Source organism: Pongo pygmaeus, chromosome 14, assembly GCF_028885625.2.
Source record: "Pongo pygmaeus isolate AG05252 chromosome 14, NHGRI_mPonPyg2-v2.0_pri, whole genome shotgun sequence".
In the NCBI taxonomy this organism is placed as follows: domain Eukaryota; kingdom Metazoa; phylum Chordata; class Mammalia; order Primates; family Hominidae; genus Pongo; species Pongo pygmaeus.
In genome coordinates this window covers 82249471-82268002 of record NC_072387.2, presented here as the reverse complement: position 1 = coordinate 82268002, position 18532 = coordinate 82249471, and the positions used below count along the sequence as shown (strand labels likewise).

Below are 18532 nucleotides of genomic sequence, written 5' to 3'. Positions count from 1 at the left end.
ACACACACAGAAGAATAAAAGATAATATAAAATCTTTCATTAAAAGATTATACTCAGATTAAGATTGTATTATTAAGGATATAAGAGATTATATTAAGATTTAATGAAAAGAAATATAAAGATATATTTAAGCAAAAGAACACAGCAGAAACAAGAAATATAACTGTTTTTCATCATTATAATACTTATAGTAAAACAAAAACAGTAAAAAAAATTGGCTGAGGCAGGCAGATCACTTGAGGCCAGGAGTTTGAGACCAGCCTGGCCAACATGGCAAAACCCCATCTCTACTAAAAACACAAAAATTATCTGGGTGTGGTGGCACACATCTTTTTTTTTTTTTTTTTTTTTTTGAGTTGGAGTCTTGCTCTGTCATCAGGCTGGAGTGCAGTGACGCGATCTCGGCTCACTGCAAGCTCCGCCTCCCGGGTTCACGCCATTCTCCTGTCTCAGCCTCCCGAGTAGCTGGACCACAGGTGCCTGCCACCACACCTGGCTAATTTTTTGTACTTTTAGTAGAGACAGGGTTTCACCATGTTAGCCAGATGGTCTCGATCTCCTGACCTCGTGATCCGCCCACCTCGGCCTCCCAAAGTGCTGGGATTACAGGCGTGAGCCACCGCGCCCAGCCAGTGGCACACGTCTTTAATCCCAGCTACTTGGAACGCTGAGGCACAACAATCTATTGAACCCTGGAGGCGAAGGTTGCAGTAAGCAGTGAGCCAAGATCATGCCACTGCACTGCAGCCTAGGCAACTGAGTGAGACTCTGTTTCAAAAAAAAAAAAAAGGAAATTACTATTTTTTCTTGGTGATGAATATCAATGACTACAGAAAAGCAGGGTGAATTAGAAGAAACACACTCATTAATTCATTCGAAAACTATTCATGAACACTTCCTTTTAAGAAACATGTATTAAAAACCTATAATCTGCATAGGCACTGAGAATACATAGTATCTACTGGGAAGATCTAATAGTCTACTGAGGAAGATGGGCAAATTTAAAAATTACTGTAGTATGCTAAATGCTAAGAAAAGGCATACCACTAAGGAATAAAAACTATACTAACTAATCTGGTGAAGAAGCAGAGAAACAGCATTTTAGGTAGAGGGAAATGCCTATGTAGAGGATGAAGTGCTAGGGAAAATTCTAAGTAGTAGAGTATAGATCAATAACATATGGTGCATGGTGAGGGTTGAAGCTAGAGAGATATAGGCAGAGATATTTTATGAAAAGCCTTGTATGTTTGGATTTTATCCTGAAGTTGGTTAGACATAACATGATCTGGCCCACCCTTTAGAAAGAGTACTCTATCAGTAGTGTGCAGGATGGCCTGCAGAAGGAAAAAGACTATAGTCATTTAGAAGGTTATGATCATAATCTAGACCAGTGGTCTTTAAAAGTAGTTATGTGCAAAATTATTTGTTGAACTGTGGGAACTTTTACTTACATTTATTTTAATGTTAAATTATCTTAAGTTTCCATTTTCTGTGTAGGTTTTGTATCATTATGTGCACACTATTCATATGATAGCACATGCATACATAATCTATAAATAAATATGAATACATATGCATATATTGCTGAGTGTGTACTCAAATTTTTTCCCAATAAAAATTCGTATCAAAAAGTTTGGAGACCACTGATCTAGGTCAGCTTTGTCCAATGGAAATATAATGCAAGCCACATATGTAATTTAAAATTTTCTAGTAGCCACATTAATAAACAGTACAAAGCCCTTACCTCATATGATACCAAAAAATTAACTAAAATGGATCAAAGACCTAAATACAGAAGCCAAAACTATAAAATTTTAGAAGAAAACACATGAGTAAATCTTTGCAAAATTAGATTTAGCAAAAGATTCTCAGGGCAGCAAGAGCATAAGTAACAAAAAAAATTGGATAAACTGGACTGCATCAAAATTTAAAAATTCTGGGCTTCAAAATGCACCATTAAGAAAGTAAAAAGATTTTAACCATTTCAGTTTTGTCATGAAAAAGAAAAACAGGGCTGGGTGCGGTGGCTCACGCCTATAATCCCAGCACTTTGGGAGGCTGAGGTGGGCAGATCACTTGAGGTCAGGAGTTCAAGACCAGCCTGGCCAACATGGTGAAACCCCGTCTCTACTAAAAATACAAAAATTAGCTGGGTGTGGTGGCAGGCGCCTGTAATCCCAGCTACTCGGGAGGCGGAGGCAGGAGAATCACTTGAACCTGGGAGGCGGAGCTTGCAGTGAGCCGAGATAGCACCACTGTACTCCAGCCTGGGCAACAGAGTGAGACTCCATCTCAAAAAAAAAAAAAAAAAAAAAGAGAGAAAGAAAAAAGGAAAAAAACAGTGAAAAGACAATCTGCAGAATGGAAGAAAAAATTTCTTATCACATACCAGTTAAGAAACTTGAATCCAGAAAATATAAAAACCTGTTACAGTTCAACAATAAATACCTGGTACAAAGGAGGTACTTAGAAATTATCTATTGAATGAATGAATTCCTGTTCATTCATATCTCCTGTTTCTTCACAACCCAACCAATACTGAGCATTGCCAATCTTTGGAAGTTTTGCTAACCTTATAGATAAACATAAAATCCTGTTTTAAATTAAATTTCTTTATTTGTGAGGTTAAGCATTGTTTCATATGTTTGTCAGACATCTGTATTTCTTACATAGTGAACTGATGTCTATATCCTGTTCCCACCCACTTTCAAATCTGACCTTCATGGTTAGTTTTACTCTATCTCTAAATTATTTAAAAATATCAAGGCCCTCTATAATCTCACTGGAACCAACCTTATTTGCCATTCATGTCTACTCTACTTCATGTCTCACAAATATGTTTTCTGTATTCCTTCCACTGCCTTTTCTTGGTCCTCCAGTCTGAAGATTTTCTTTAAAGGCTCCCTTCGAGTTCCACTTCCTCCATTTTTGACTGTGCCAGCCTTCACGGATCTCTATTCCTCTGACCGACATAGCCTAACCCAACATATGATATAGTACTAAAGTTTATATATTCTTTCATGTATGTTAATCATTTCTCCCTAAACAGATGCAACTCATAAAATGACAGGAGTCTTACCCCCTGTGGTATCTAACTGTAGAGCTGATCAGAGTAGGCACTTAATAAACCTTCTTTTTTTTTTTTCTGGCAGGGTCTCACTGTATTGCCCAGGCCAGGAAGTGCAATGGTGCAAACATGGCTACTGCAGTCTTGACCTCCTGGGCTCAAGTGACCCAGCTCATCCTCCCACATAGCTGGGACTACAGGTGCATTAGGATGATTGGCTCATTTTTAAAATTTTTGTAGAGGCCGTGTTTCACATTGTTACCCAGGCTAGTCTCAAACTCCTGGGCTCAGGTGATCCTCCCACCTCAGCCTCCTACAGTGCTGGGATTATAGACGTGAGACATGTGCATAGCGATAAGTACCTCTGGACTGATTTTGTTGTAAGTGCATTTTGTTCAAATGAACACACTGTTAGAAACCATACTCTGAGGTTGCAGCACCTCAACATTAAGGTACACCTATCGCCAATAATGGGCAATTAAAGAAAAAAAATAAAGTACAACTAATGCTCAGTATTAAGCATTGAACTAGCAATTAAAAAGTGCATAAAGAAAAAGGCAAATGTCTTAGATACCAATTCACCGCTTCTATATTCAACCTCCTAAAACTTTAAGTGGGCATATTGCTTTGGTGAGTGATTTGGTGCTATAGGTGGATCCTCTTTAGAAGTCTGGGATCTTACAAGTGGGAAGAAAGAAGAGTGTTTAAATGAAATTCAAAACAAGACAAATGAACAACTGCTCAACTACAGCTGAGTTTATGCGTCCTTAACACAATAAACACACAATGAAACAAGTCCTAAGATCTTCATTAAAAAAATTTTTTTTTGAGTTAGAGTTTCGCTCTTGTCGCCCAAGCTGGAGTGCAATGGCGTGACCTGGGCTCACTGCAACCTCTGCCTCCCACGTTTAAGCAATTCTCCTGCCTCAGCCTCTGGAACAGCTGGGATTACAGGCGCCCACCACTATGCCAACTAATTTTTGTCTTTTTAGTAGAGATGGGGTTTTGCCATGTTGGCCAGGCTAGTTTCGAACTCCTGACCTCAGGTGATCACCTGCCTCAGCATCCCAAAGTGCTGGGATTATAGGCGTGAGCCACCGTGCCCGGCCCCGCTAAGATCTTTAAGAAGAATAACTATGAACATAGGAAAAATGACTCTTGCTAAAGGTTATTTTTGGTGTAGAATGTACTGAATTTCTCAAGAAAGCAATGCTTTTTATAAGCTATCTATTGGGACACTTAAATAGGTACGATACTTCTTTGTAATTATTAATACATTAATTGCTTAAATGACTTTCACTTATACCAAGATTAAGTTTGATATCAGCTAGAAACTAACACCACCAGTATATTGGTTGTACACCTAAATATTAAACCAAAATTTCACCTGTTACTTGGTCAAATTAGTATTCCTCCAAGGGTAATCTTTTAGCTCTCTTAGCACTTCTTGATGCCAAATATAGGTTATTGGTTTTGGCTCTGTCCATGGCAGTCTGTATTTCTGATTACTACATACAATTTCCTAACATTTTTAGCCTAGCAAATGTGGACATGAGAGAGTTTTGTTTATATCTGAGATATCAAAGCACAATGGAGGATTGATGCTCTGTTCTGGGTTCTTCAATATTGGTACGGTGTCTTACTATTACCAAAACTCGAAATGAGCAAGAATATGTGAGGCATGCTTATTAGTTATATTAGTTATTTGATCTTTCTCAGTTTCAGTAGATCAGAGTTCTGTCTCTACTAGCATGGCATGAAAGATGGTTGCAAAGAAGGGGACATGTGCCAGAAGGATCCCACTTTCAAAAAGCTTAAGGTTGGTCCTTATACTATCTGCTCAGCTGGAAATGACTGAGTACTAAATAGTGATCTCATGCTGATTATCTGTAGTTACATGAGACTTTCTCTAGTTTCTTCTATAGGCTTACACTTTCAAATTTATCATGAATAGAAAAGCAGCAACTTTTTAAAGAACTATTCCTAAAGCCATCCCAAATGAAATGAGTACAAGTTTCCCCAAGGACAAAAATGAGAACTCATATGAGAATAAAGGAAAGGAAAACATGCTTGTCATACACAAAATTTTGCTAGTTTCCTCTGCTTTATTTTTTTTATTATTAAGCTCAGTAAACTGTGAAAGTTTTAACTTAAAGCTTTTTATAAAACTAGAGAAACTATAGTACACAGTAAATCTTACAATTTGAAAGGTTTAAGAACGTCAGAACAGTCTCCACATTCAGATTAGACAAAACACACACACAGGCATATATGAAGACCATGTTAGTGCCTGGGTGTCACCATTTAGTGTGGCAGGTTAAAGGGCATAACCAAAACATGTAACCAGAAAACCATGTTTGCTATTTTCAAAACAATCACAACTGAAAGGAAAACATTACTTCAGATTTTCAAGTTTAGTCAAGGAGAGCCCATTTTATTTTAATCTACTTTAACTGTATAAGCCCTTGTAACTTTCTATAATTGTGTCCCAGAAAGAGTTTTAAAAAATAGGCTGGGTGTGGTGACTCATGCCTATAATTCCAGGACTTTGGGAGGCTGAGGTGGGATGATTGCTTGAGGCCAGGAGCTCAAGACCAGCCTGGGCAACACAGCAAGACCCTGTCTCTACAAAAAATAAAAAACAAAAAAATTAGCCAGGTACAGGGCGCATGCCTAGCTACTCAGGGGGATAGAAAGGAGGATCGCTTCAGCTCAGGAGTTTGAGATGAGAGTGAGCTATGATGGTGCCACTGCATTCCAACCTGAGTAACAGAGTGAGACTCTTAAAAATGGACTGATACTAAAGAAAGTTTCATGTTTGGGGGGTATCCCCGCTAATTATTTCAAGAGGCTTCTGTACAATTGTAAAACAATATCGTCTTAAATGAAAACTCAAATTGTGCCTAGTAAAAGATTTCAGAACCCTGGCTTTTCCTCTAAAATTAACTATGTAATTTACTTTAACAACACATCAAGGTGTAACCACCTAGCACTTACTGAAGATCTACTCTATGTCAGGCACTTCACATCCATTTTCTCATTTTAATTTTGTGGTATTGCCTGGGTTGCAATAGGCAACTAATGATATTTTTCAGTAACTACACAATTAACTAATGAAAATATAGCACTCAAAAACGGAAGTACTAAAAATTAATGTTTTGGATAACCATTAAAACCTTTCTGAAGAATATCCAATGACATAAGAAAATGTTTAAAATGGAATTCTATGACAATAAATTAAACTATTAAATTACAAGCAATAATATCCTAAATAAGAAAGTACATATATCTGTATACATTTCCGAGTGGTTATTTTGGATGGTAGGATTACCAGTAATTTTCCAATTTTATGAAATAAACATGGCTTGGTGTGGTGGCTCATGCCTGTAATCCTTGTACTTTGGGAAGCCGCGGCGGGCGGATTCCCTGAGCTTAGGAGTTTGAGATCACTCGAGACCAACCTGGACAATACGGTGAAACCCTGTCTCTACTAAAATACAAACAATTAGCCAGGCATGGTGGCATGCACCTGTAGTCCCTGCTACTTGGGAGGCTGAGGCAGGAGAATTGCTTGAACCTGGGAGGTGGAGGTTATAGTGAGCAGAGATCATGCCACTGCACTCCAGCCTGGGTGACAGAGTGAGCGAGACTCCAACTCCAAAAAATAAAAATAAAAACAAAATAAAATAAACATTACTGTCATAAGAAATCAGAAATCTCCTTCCAATTAAATGTTACCCTAAAATATCTAATTCTGGTTGTTGAACATATAAGATTTTAAATCAAATTTAATACGAATGGAATCTATTGTGTAGTAGTTGGAAAATAAGTTCCTTTGAAACTTTAATATATTTTGGTATAGGCTGATGTACAATGAAAACTTTATTTTGCATATAGTTCATTTACTGTTCTGACTGAGTTGTTTTATCATTCACCTTAAGTTTCCACTGATTTTTTTTTTCTTTTCTTTTTTTGAGATATGGGAGTCTCTCTCTGTTGCCCAGACTGGAGTGCAGTGGCTAGTCACAGGTGCAATTACAGTGTACTACAGCTTCAAACTGCTGGTCTCAAGTAATCCTTCTGCCTCAGGCTCCCCAGAAGCTGGGATTACAGGTGCATGCCAGTGCGTCTGGCTCCAATCCTTTAATTTCAAATGTGAAGGATTACATAGAATTCTCTCAAAGGTTATACTGCTTTTATCTTAAATAAACATAAAAAGAGCACAAAGCCACTGCTTTCTTTACAAATATCCATTATGAACTCAAATGTGGACTTTGCAAACTTCAGAAATGTGTCAGACCCTAACCTGGGATCTTTAGTGCCATCGATCAATTTTGTGCATACAGTAAGCACTCAATATAAGTTGTTGAACGCATGAAGGAATGCATAAATGTTCTCTTTGGATATCTAGCCTTACTTTCCCGTCATTCAGCTTAGATGACCTGAGAAGCACTTCCTCAAAATAACCCTCTGGCTCACCATGAGAAGAATGCCTGGCACCAGCTGGCAGGAGATATTAATAGCATGCCCATTAGGCACATGTTCAAGGCACATAGATAGCTCAGTGATAGAATCTTTAGAATATTTGGACAGTTAACATTATTTCGAGTATGAATCAGTTGTGGTTCCTTAAATCCTCACTTTAAATATTAAAAACCAACCTCTATTTTTAAAAATTCTTAAAAAAATAGTAAGGTGCAACAGCAATAATCGTTTGTGATTCTGAAAAAACTCAGCATTTTGGGCTAAGAAAAGCAAAGTTCTAACAGCAGAATTCTTTCTTTTCTTTTTTTCTTTTTTTTTTGGAGACAGGGTCTCACTCTGTCACCCAGGCTGATGTGTAGGGGGACAATCACGGTTCACTGCTGCCTCGACCTCTTGGGCTCAGGTAATCCTCCCACCTCAGCCTCCTGAGTAGGGTAGCTGGGACTACAGGCAGGTGTCCTCATGCCCGGCTAAGTTTTTGTATTTTTTGTAGAGATGGGGTTTCGCCATGTTGCCCAGGCTGTTCTCAAACTCCTGGACTCAAGCAATCTGCCTGCATTGGCCTCCCAAAGTGTTGGGAATACAGGTGTGAGTCACTGCACCCAGCCCTATTTTTTCTTGTAACAAAGATTCTTTTGAAGGATTCAGAGGCCAAAATAGAGAAGAGAATATGACCTTTCCCTTTAAATTTCGAGTTTTAGTATTTTACCTATCATTTACTACTGATAAGTCTCTTACCCACAAAACTATGTTCTATTCTTCCTTAGGCAACATTGGACTAAGAAACAGATATGCTGAAAATTACAAAATATCCTAGGTTACCCATTGTGACTTTTGGAGGAAATGGGAATGGGACTGATTTTTTAAAAATAATACATAATTCTGAAATATCTGAATCCTCACCAGACAGAATTAAACATTCCAGCTACAAATTGATACTTTCTATTCAGCTCGCCTTGATAAAAATTTGGCATATATTTAGTTTAACTGGTAAGAGCCATAAGTTCTAAGCATCCTTTTCTTGCTTTCTATAAAGTGCTCTACATTCTACATCACTTTATTTTTTTTATTCACCACTATATTAATGAGGATACATCATTTTAGATAGCCATATAGATGTTCTACTTTCTGAGTCATTTTCTTAGTGTATAATGTCTCTAAATGTCTAAATCAGTTCACATAAAAAAAAGCAACTCTGAATTCTCAAATGCTCTGATGAAGAAACAATTTTACTAGGTATCCTGCACTGAGTTAGATAGAGAAAGTGAAAAATAAACAAGAGTAAGATGTAGTTGGCAAGGCGTGGTAGCTCATGCCTGTAATCCCAGCACTTTGGGAGGCCGAGGTGGGTGGATCACTTGAGGTCAGGAGTTTGAGACCAGCCTGGCCAATATAGTGAAACACTGTCTCTACTAAAAATACAAAAATTAGCCAGGCATGGCGGCACATGCCTGTAATCCCAGCTACTCGGGAGGCTGAGAAAGGAGAATTGCTTGAACCTGGGAGGTCGAGGTTGCAGTGAGCTGAGATCGTGCCACTGCCTCTAGCCTGGGCGACACAGTGAGACTCTGTCTCAAAAAAAAAGATGTAGTTGCTAGACTGGGCATGGTGGATCACTCCTGTGTTTCCAGCACGTTGGAAGGCCGAGGCAGGTGGATCACTTGAGGCCAAGGCCAGGAGTTCAAGACCAGCCTGACCAACATGGTGAAACCCCGTCTCTACTAAAAATACAAAAATTAGCAGGGTGTGGTGGTGCATGCCTGTAGTCCCAGCTACTTGGGAGACTGAGGCAGGAGAACTGCTTGAACCCGGAAGGTGGAGGTTGCAGTGAGCTGAGACTGTGCCACTGCACTCCAGGCCTGGGTGACAGAATGAGACTCCATCTCAAAAAAAAAAAAAAAAAAAAAAAAAATAGGTAGTTGCTGACTTCGAAGAACTTTCCATCTAGATGGGTAAATTACACAGGAAATGATAGCTAATGAGATAAGAGAAATGCTCTGCTGTGTGGTACAGAGAAAACAGTTGTTTTATAGGCAGAGAAATAGGTATATTCACTGCATTTTGGGTAGAGGGGCAAATAAGGCTGGAGAGATAGAGCTACATTATAGAGGTGCTTGGAAATCTGAAAGAAACATTTAGATTTGATGGATTTGATGTGGTAGTGAACGGGGCCGTGAGATGTTTCTGCAAAGCAGGATAAATTTTGGTGCAAGAGAGGAGTTAGGATTAAAATCAGGCAGGTCAACTGGAAACCTGATTAATGTAGGTACAATTTTTTGTTAGTGTACAGTTGTCTGTTGGTATCCACGGGATGAATGGTTCCAGTGTACACTCTCCACCTCCTGTGGATACCAAAATCCATGAGTGCTCAAGTCCCTTACATACAATTGGTATAATATCTGCATACAACCTACGCATATCCTCCCATATACTTTAAATCATCTCTAGATTACTTATAATATCTAACAAAATGTAAATGCTATGTGAATAACTATTAAGGAATAATGACAAGAAAAAAAGTCAGCACATATTCAGCATAGATGCAATCATCCATTCTTTTCTTGAATATTTTTGATAAGCGGTTGGTTGAATTCACACATGTGAAACCCATGGATATAGAGGGCTGACTGTACTTTTAAACAGTATCTCACATGATAACTAGTGGATCTTCTAAATATTCTCTTGGTTTTTGTAAAGCCTTTTATAGTTTCAATTACAATATATGCATTAATTCCATATCACTCTCCCTAACGTGTATGTCAGGGAATGTAGGCAGATGAATAAAAATGAGAGAAAGAAAAAAAAAGCACAATTAATTTTAATCGAATATTCTTGATACAAAGCATTTGTAGCTCACCTGAAATTAATGTGAAAATAAAAACGAGGTCCTTATAATCGAATCTAATTCTACAGAAATTCTTATGTACACTTCTACAAACCACTAAATTTATTTAAATATATATGAAATACATGATTATTAGTGTTTTATTTTGTAAGAAATTTAATATTTATGCAGAGTAAGAATAAAGGACTTTGTCACTGAACTCAGCACATTATCAGAAAGCACAAATGTAATTACATTCAGCTTGAGTAGATAAATAAAATAAATATATATTGATTTTACCTTTGCTTTAGTCGTCTTTTGGCTGTTGTGGGAACATTAGCACCATAGCCGTAGGAAAAAAGAACTCTTTCGGCCTCATCTTCATTTTCAACTGGAAAATATTAAAGTGTATAATGTGAAATAACTTTATTTTTCCTTTAAAAAAGATGGCAGAAGTGAAAATAAAGGCGGTTATAACAAATTAGGGAGCATAAAAACATTAGAAAGGACTAATATGCAATCTTAAACAGCCCATTTGTAAGTAGAAGCATATTTCTTAAAGTATATCCTTGCTTGAATTTGCTCCATTTATTTTTGAAATGTATAAGGGATTGCATCATATCATGTTAGGTTTTCTTGTTAAAAAGTATAATAATACATATATTATTCTGAAGGACTCAAAGGCTTTTTGCATGAAATATGCTATGTAATATAACAAATAATGATAACATATCAAAGTCATCAATTCTGTTCTTGATAAATGATTTTTAAATTAGGACAAATATTATTTTATCAAAACAACTTTACTTTAATTTGCAACAATAAGATTATGTACTTATGTAGGTTACTCTATTAAAAACTGTGCAGCTCTAAGCATGTATTGATGGCCTTACTTTTTTTAAACGTAAAAAAATTCTGCGAAAATAATTTACTTTTAAATTCTGCTATTGTCAAACCACTTCCCAAAAGGAATTTTAACTAACAGGTTAACATCTTCTGAGTAAAAAACTTGAAATGCAATGACATTTTACTGCAAGTTGGGATTAAAAAAAATATATATATATATTTTTTTGAGACGGAGTTTTGCTCTTGTTGCCCAGGCTGGAGTGTAATGGCGTGATCTCTGCTCACGGTGACCTCTGCCTCCCAGGTTCAAGCGATTCTCCTGCCTCAGCCTCCCCAGTAGCTGGGATTGCAGGTGCCCACCACCAAGCCCAGCTAATTTTTTTTGTATTTTTAGTAGAGACAGGGTTTCGCCATGTTGGCCAGGCTGGTCTCAAACTCCCAACCTCAGGTGATCTGCCCACCTTGGCCTCCCAAAGTGCTGGGATTACAGGTGTGAGCCACCGCACCTGGCCAAAAAATATTTCATCATCAAAAAAAACCCCCAAAACACCAAAAGAAGTATTTCATCAAAGGCTATAGTTTTAATAGCTCAAGTAAAAGCAGTCATTGACATATAAAAACTTTCATAATATTATTTATCACCAACCATTATTTTAATGTTAAAAAGATAAACCACTTTCAGGAATATTTCAGAATTAAAACAAAGCCACATATTTTACAACCATAATGATGTTTCATCTTCTGCATGCCTATCAATGTAATATGCATACATTTGTTGATTGGCCCTTCTGTAGTAAAGATTTTAGAAACATTCATTAACTGTTTTCTTTTAATTTTGTCCCTATCTTTCATGGTGAATCAGGATTAGCTTTCTGAGGAAGAATTATTAGTTGAGAGAGACACATGGAAGAGATCATACATGCCATTACCAATACTATGATCAGCTAGCAGGTTAAGTCCAGATCCAAGATGAGTTCTCCAAATAAGCTCTACTACAACTAGAGCTAACATTTAGATATGTAACTGACTCTTGTCTCTCCTTAATAGTTCTAAATTCAGAGGAGGGGTAAATTTAGTTCACATCTGGAAAACCCGTAAGTTAGATATTAATGGACATGCTAAATGTGAGTTTAATACTTAATGGATTAATAAATCATGGGATAACTATTCTAGCAGGGATTAATTACAGAAACAATGTATTATACAAATTGGTCAATGCTACTAAAGAGATCTGAACAATGCTATTAAAGAGATCTGAACAATGTGTCTTAGAAGCAGAGCACAGAGCAACTGCATCTGAGTGCCACTATTTCCCATGCTACAAAGTATAGGGTAGATATGGGGAGGCTGAGATTCAGTGAAGGAATAGGAGAGAAGTCCATGTGCAGAACCATAGACTTGTAAGGTATGTGAAGTTTTAAACCACAGATGATTAAGTCCCTTATATAAAATGGTATATATCTGCATATAACATATCTACACCTTCACATACACTTTAAACCATGTCTGCATCACTTATAATACCTAACACAATGTACATGCTATATATAATAGTTGTTATACTGTATTTTTAAAAATGTATTATTTTTTATTATTGTCTTTTCCCCAATATTTTCAATCCACAGGTGATTAAATCTGAGATGCAGAATCTGCTAATACAGAGAGCAACTGTACAGAAAAATTAGGAAGTTTCAGGGAAGAAAGAGGAAATGCAAATAATGTTAAATTTTCAGCTGTGCATGGTGGCTCATGCCTATAATCCCAGCGTTTTGGGAGGCCAAGGCAGGAGGATCCCTTGAGGCCAGGAGTTTGAGATCACTCTGGGCAACATAGTGAGACCGTGTCTCTACAAAAAATAATTAGTGGGGCATGATGGCATGTGTCTGTAGTCCCAGCTACTTGGGAGAATGAGGCAGGGGGAATCAGTTGAGCCCAGGAGTTTGAGACTGCAGTGAGCTATGATTGTACCACTGCACTCCAGCCTGGGCAACACAGTGAGACCCTGTGTCTAACTATAGAAATTACTAGCCTATTGATAGTAACTGAAGTTGTGGAAAGGGATAAGATTATCCAGAAAGTAGTTAAATGATGGAAAATAAACAATCAAAGGCAGGTGATTCAAGAAGCAAAGAGAAGGGAGTTCTGAGAAATTTGACAAATGCCTAGTGAAGGTTATAAGCATGATGAGGATGTGTGGCAGGTAACTGAATTTAACAACTAGAAATCTAGTTTTTTTTTTTTTCTAATTTGAGTTTATTTAGCTTTTAGGCAATACTTGTACTTTTTAACAACTTGATGAAATCTTTGAAAACTCAAATATCCAAATAATACTTATTTGATTACAGAAAGCAATACAAGTATAAATAAGATACTTTAATTTGCTATGGCTACACCTTAATAAATGAAGCCTAATCACCTTCATGTCAGCTGAAATTACCCAAACTAAATGGCAAGCCTTTGAAAATTGCACACAATGTAGTACTAAAAAAAGTCTGTGAAAAAAGTCAGCCGAAATTACCTGAATTAAATGGCAAGCCTTTGAAAATTGTACACAATGTAGTACTAAAAAAAGTCTGTGCTCACTTCTTTGAAATTTTAGTTAATCGATCAGTGTTCATTAAATAAGGACAAGGTATATTTTAATTTCCAATGTGAACTGACAGAGAACCTAGTTACTGATCTTCTAGTACAGGTAAATCTATTTTATTTGAAGTTGGTTTAGACAGTATCAAAACAAAAATTAATTTCTATTTTTCTGCAGCTTTTAAGAAAATATTTATACACGTGGACACACTGAAAAAATGTACAGTATACATCCATATACTCAACATCTGCAATTTTTTTTTTTTTTTTTTGAGATAGGGTCTCATTCTGTCACCTAGACTGGAGTGCAGTGGCGTGAACACAGTCACTGCAGCCTTGACGTTCAGGGCTCAGGCGATCATCCCACCTCACCCTCCCATGTAGCTGGCACCACCATGCCTGGTTCATTTTTTATTTTTTTGTAGAGATGGTCTTGCCAGGTTGCCCTGGCTGGCCTTGAACTTCTGGGCTCAAGCAATCGTCCTGCCTTGGTCTCCCAAAATGCTTGGGTTAAAGGCATGAGCCACTGTGCCTGGCTCTAACATCTGGATTCTAAATCAAATGTACTATGTGTTTATTATACATATATCCATCCCTGTTTCCATGAATCTGTTTTTTTTGATGCATTTCAAAGAAAGTTGTGGACATTTGCACACTTCACTCCTCAACAGTTTAACATGCAAATCATCAATTATAATTCAATATGTATTTACAGTTATTTTCTAAAAAATAAGATTTGTAACTTTCACCATGTATAAATTTTATTTTTATTTTTTAAGTCTACCATTCAACGAGTTTTGAAATGTAAAAGTTTTGAAATGTATACACATGTGTTTAACACAAACCCTATCAAGATATATAGAACATCTGAATACCCTGGAAAGTTCCATGTCACTTTTCTCAGTTAATTTTTGGTGACAATCATCTTCAGAGACAACTACAGTTCTGATTTTTGTCTTTTTAAAAATAAAAAAAAAATTTTTACCCCCACCCCTTGATTTTTTTTCATCATAGATTACTTCTGTCTCTTCTAGAACTTTAGATAATCATATAGTAAAATCATACTATAATCATACAGTATAATCATACTATATACTATAATCATATAGTACAATCATACTATATACTATAATCATAGCACAATCATACTATATACTATAATCATATAGTATAATCATACCATATAATATAATCATACAGTATAATCATAGTATATTATATAAGGTACACTTTATGTTTTTCAGATTCATCCATGTTGTTAAGTAAGTCAATTGTTTCTTTCCAGTGAGGAGAAGTATTCTACTACATGAATGTATAGTGGTTTGATTAACCATTTTCCTTTGAGATACACACCTGGGCTGTTGTCAGTTTTTGACTATTATGAATAAATTTCCTATGAACATTCTAGTGGAAATCTTTTAAGGTGCATATGCTTTCTTCTCTCTTGGGTAAGTAACGGAAATGCTAGATCACTGATTAGGTTGTTTAATTATTTTGTAAGAAACTGCCAGTTGCTCCACTTCTCACCAACATTTGGTATAGTCAGTCTTTCTAATTTCAGCCATTCTTGTGGGTATACAGTGGTATCTCACTGGGCTTTTAATCTGCTTTTCCCTCATGACTAGTAATGTTGAATACTTTTATTATGCTTACTTGTCAGTCACATGTCTTCCTTTGTGAAGTGTTTAAGCCTTTTGCCCATGTTTTAAACAGGACTGTTTTTTTTTTAATCACTGAGTTACATGAATTTTTAAATATATATTCTGGTATATTAATTTCCTACTGGTAACATTAACAGATTGCCAGACTTCATGGTTTAAACAATACAAATTTATTATTTTATAGCTCTACAGGTCATAAGTCCAAAAATCAGCCTCACTGACCTGAAGTCAATGCTTTGTAGGGCTGGTTCTGTCTGAAGGCTCTATGGTGAAATCTGTTTCCTTGCCTTTTCCAGCTTTCAGAGGTTCCAAAGATTAGGACATGGACATCTTTCTTTTCTTTTTTCTTTCCTTCCTTCCTTTTCCTTTCTTTTTCTTTCTTTCCTTCCTTCCTTCTTCCCTTCCTTTCTTTCCTTCTCTCTCTCTCTTTCTTTCTTTTTAGAGATGGGGTCTCACCATGTCAGGCTAGTCTTGAACTCCTGAGCTCAAGTGATCCACCTGCCTCAGCCTCCCAAAGTGTTAGAATTACAGGCATGAGTCATTATGCCCAACAGGACATGGACATCTCTAGAAGGATGTTTTTCAGCCCACCACATTTGGATATCATTTTTTTTTTGTCTAATCTATGTTTTGTGAATATTTTCTCCTCAATATTTTCTTATTTTGGATATCATTCCTTTGTCAGATATAAAATTGTGGTTATTTTCTTTGAGTCTGTGGCTTGGCTATTCATTTCTTAATGGTGTCTTTTGAAGAATAGCAGTTTTAAATTTTGATGACATCTACTTTATCAGTTTTTCTTTTATGATAATTACATTCAAGGGCCATGTCAAAAAAAGTCTTAATGTACTCCACGTTGTAAAGATACTCACCTATGTTTTCTGTCACATATTTATAGTTTTAGCTATTCCATGTAGGTATCGTCTCAGATTAATACTGGTGTATGGAAGTTTACTTCCATAAAGATGTCCAATTTTTTTTAGCCCCATTTATTGAACAAACTTTCCTTTCTCCATTTGTTTGCTTTGCTGCCTTTGTTAAAAATGAAATTATTATTTAAGTATGGATCTGTTTCTGGGTTTTCCAGTCTGTTTCATTGCTGTATTTGTCTTTCCTTAAGCCAGTACTGTATTATCCTGATATTGAAGCTTTATAGTAAATCTTGAAAACAGGTAGTGCAATTCTTCCAATTTGTTCTTTTTTTTGTGGAGGAGAGAAGGTCACGCTATGTTGCCCAGGCTGGAGTGCAGTGGGTATTCACAGGCATGATCATCGCACCCTACAGGCTTTAACCTCTAAGCTCGAGCAATCCTCCTGCCTCAGCCTCCTGGGTAGCTGGGACTATAGGAGTGCACCACCACACAGGGCTTCAACTTTTTTCAAGATTGCTTTGGATATTCCAGTCCTTTGCATTCCATATGAATGAAATACAAAAAAGTCTCCTGCCACTGTGACTAGAAGAACACTGAATTGATAGAATTCACAATGTATTTCGTGATTTTGGGGGGAGTGGTTCTTTAACTTCTCTTAGCAATGATCTGTAGGGTTTTTTGGCTTAAATTTATTCCTAAGTATTTTGTGTTTTTTGTTGCTACTTACTTCTCCAATTGTTTACTTCTAGTATATTTTTGGGTAATGACTATATATCCTGCTATATTCACTTATCAGTTTTAGTAGTTGTTTGGTAATCTGAAAATAGATTCTTATTATTCCTTTCTGATTTTTATATATTTTATATCTTCTCTTATCCTTATCTCACAGGTTAGGAATTCAAATACAGCACTTAATATGTCATATAAATCATGAAAATAGGAAACCCTGTCTTACTCTCCCCCTCAATGGGGAAAGTATTCAATATTTCACCATTAAGTACAATTTTAGCTCTTGGTTTTTATAAATGCCCTTTTTCAGATCGAGGAAGTTCCCTTCTATTCCTAATTTGTTTAGACAAAGGGACATATGCAAAGTTATGGAGATTAGAAAGAGTATGAAACTTTCAAAACAATAATATGATATGGAGGGGAATGGCAAGATATGAAAAGCAGAAAGATAAACATGAGTCTAATCATGAAGTCATGTAAAGAAATTTGACTTTATTGTCTTAATGAAGGCAATAAAAGCCATTAAAGCAGGCATATGATATGAAAATTTGAATGTTACAAAGATTACTTTGACTCCAGTGAAGAAATTGAAGATAAATTTAAAATCTATTGCAGTTATCAGACATTGACCTTGGAAATGGGAAATAGGACAATGACAGGAAAGAAATAAAAGTTTTTCTTACATTGGCCTACAAGTAAATACAGTCCTTATGCAAAAATGTGCCTAAAATAATTAGAACCCTACCTAGATTCAAATTCAACTTCAATTGAAGTTTAAACCCATTTTTATAAGAATGCCATGGTTATCTGACTTTTGAACACAAATAATGTACTGTAGCAAACATCACAGCCAATGGTGAAATGTTAATTTAAAATATTTATTAATGTTAGGGATAAGACAGGAAGATAACATAACAAGAGGGGAAAACAAGAAAAAAGGAAAACAGAAATTAAAGATCAAAGATTATAACACAGTACCATCAAATGAATTTTTATTTGTACTTCAAGACTCATTCCAAGGCTGGGCACAGTGGCTCACGTCTGTAATCCCAGCAATTTGGGAGGTCGAGGCGGGCAGATCACCTGAGGTTGGGAGTTTGAGACCGCCTAACCAATATGGAGAAACCCCGTCTCTACTAAAAATACAAAATGAGCTGGGTGTGGTGGCGCATGCCTCTAATCCCAGCTACCCGGAGGCTGAGGCAGGAGAATTGCTTGAAACCGGGAGGCAGAGGTTGAGGTGAGCTGAGATCACACCGTTGCAATCCAGCCTGGGCAACAAGAGTGAAACTCCGTCTCAAAAAAAAAAAAAAAAAAAAGAAAAAAAAAGACTAATTGCAGTGTCATCTCCCCTCTTAGATATTCCTCGCCTCCTTTAAAGGAGGGATTAATTAATGATCTCTTTTGTATTTCCACTGAGAACTGCATATTTTTTGCTTATAGCATTTATCTTGCTACTCTAATT

At 36.5% G+C, this 18532-nt stretch overlaps 1 protein-coding gene across 8 annotated transcripts in view; it reads right to left on the bottom strand.

The window, feature by feature from the left end:
- Positions 1–18532, bottom strand: part of PIBF1 (progesterone immunomodulatory binding factor 1) — a 233896-nt gene that overhangs the window by 88143 nt on the left and 127221 nt on the right. For all 8 annotated transcript variants that reach the window (XM_054446984.2, XM_054446978.2, XM_054446979.2 and 5 more), the window contains one exon: positions 10677–10767. In XM_054446984.2, coding sequence (XP_054302959.1) covers positions 10677–10767 — 91 coding nt within the window. The remainder of the gene's footprint in view (positions 1–10676; positions 10768–18532) is intronic.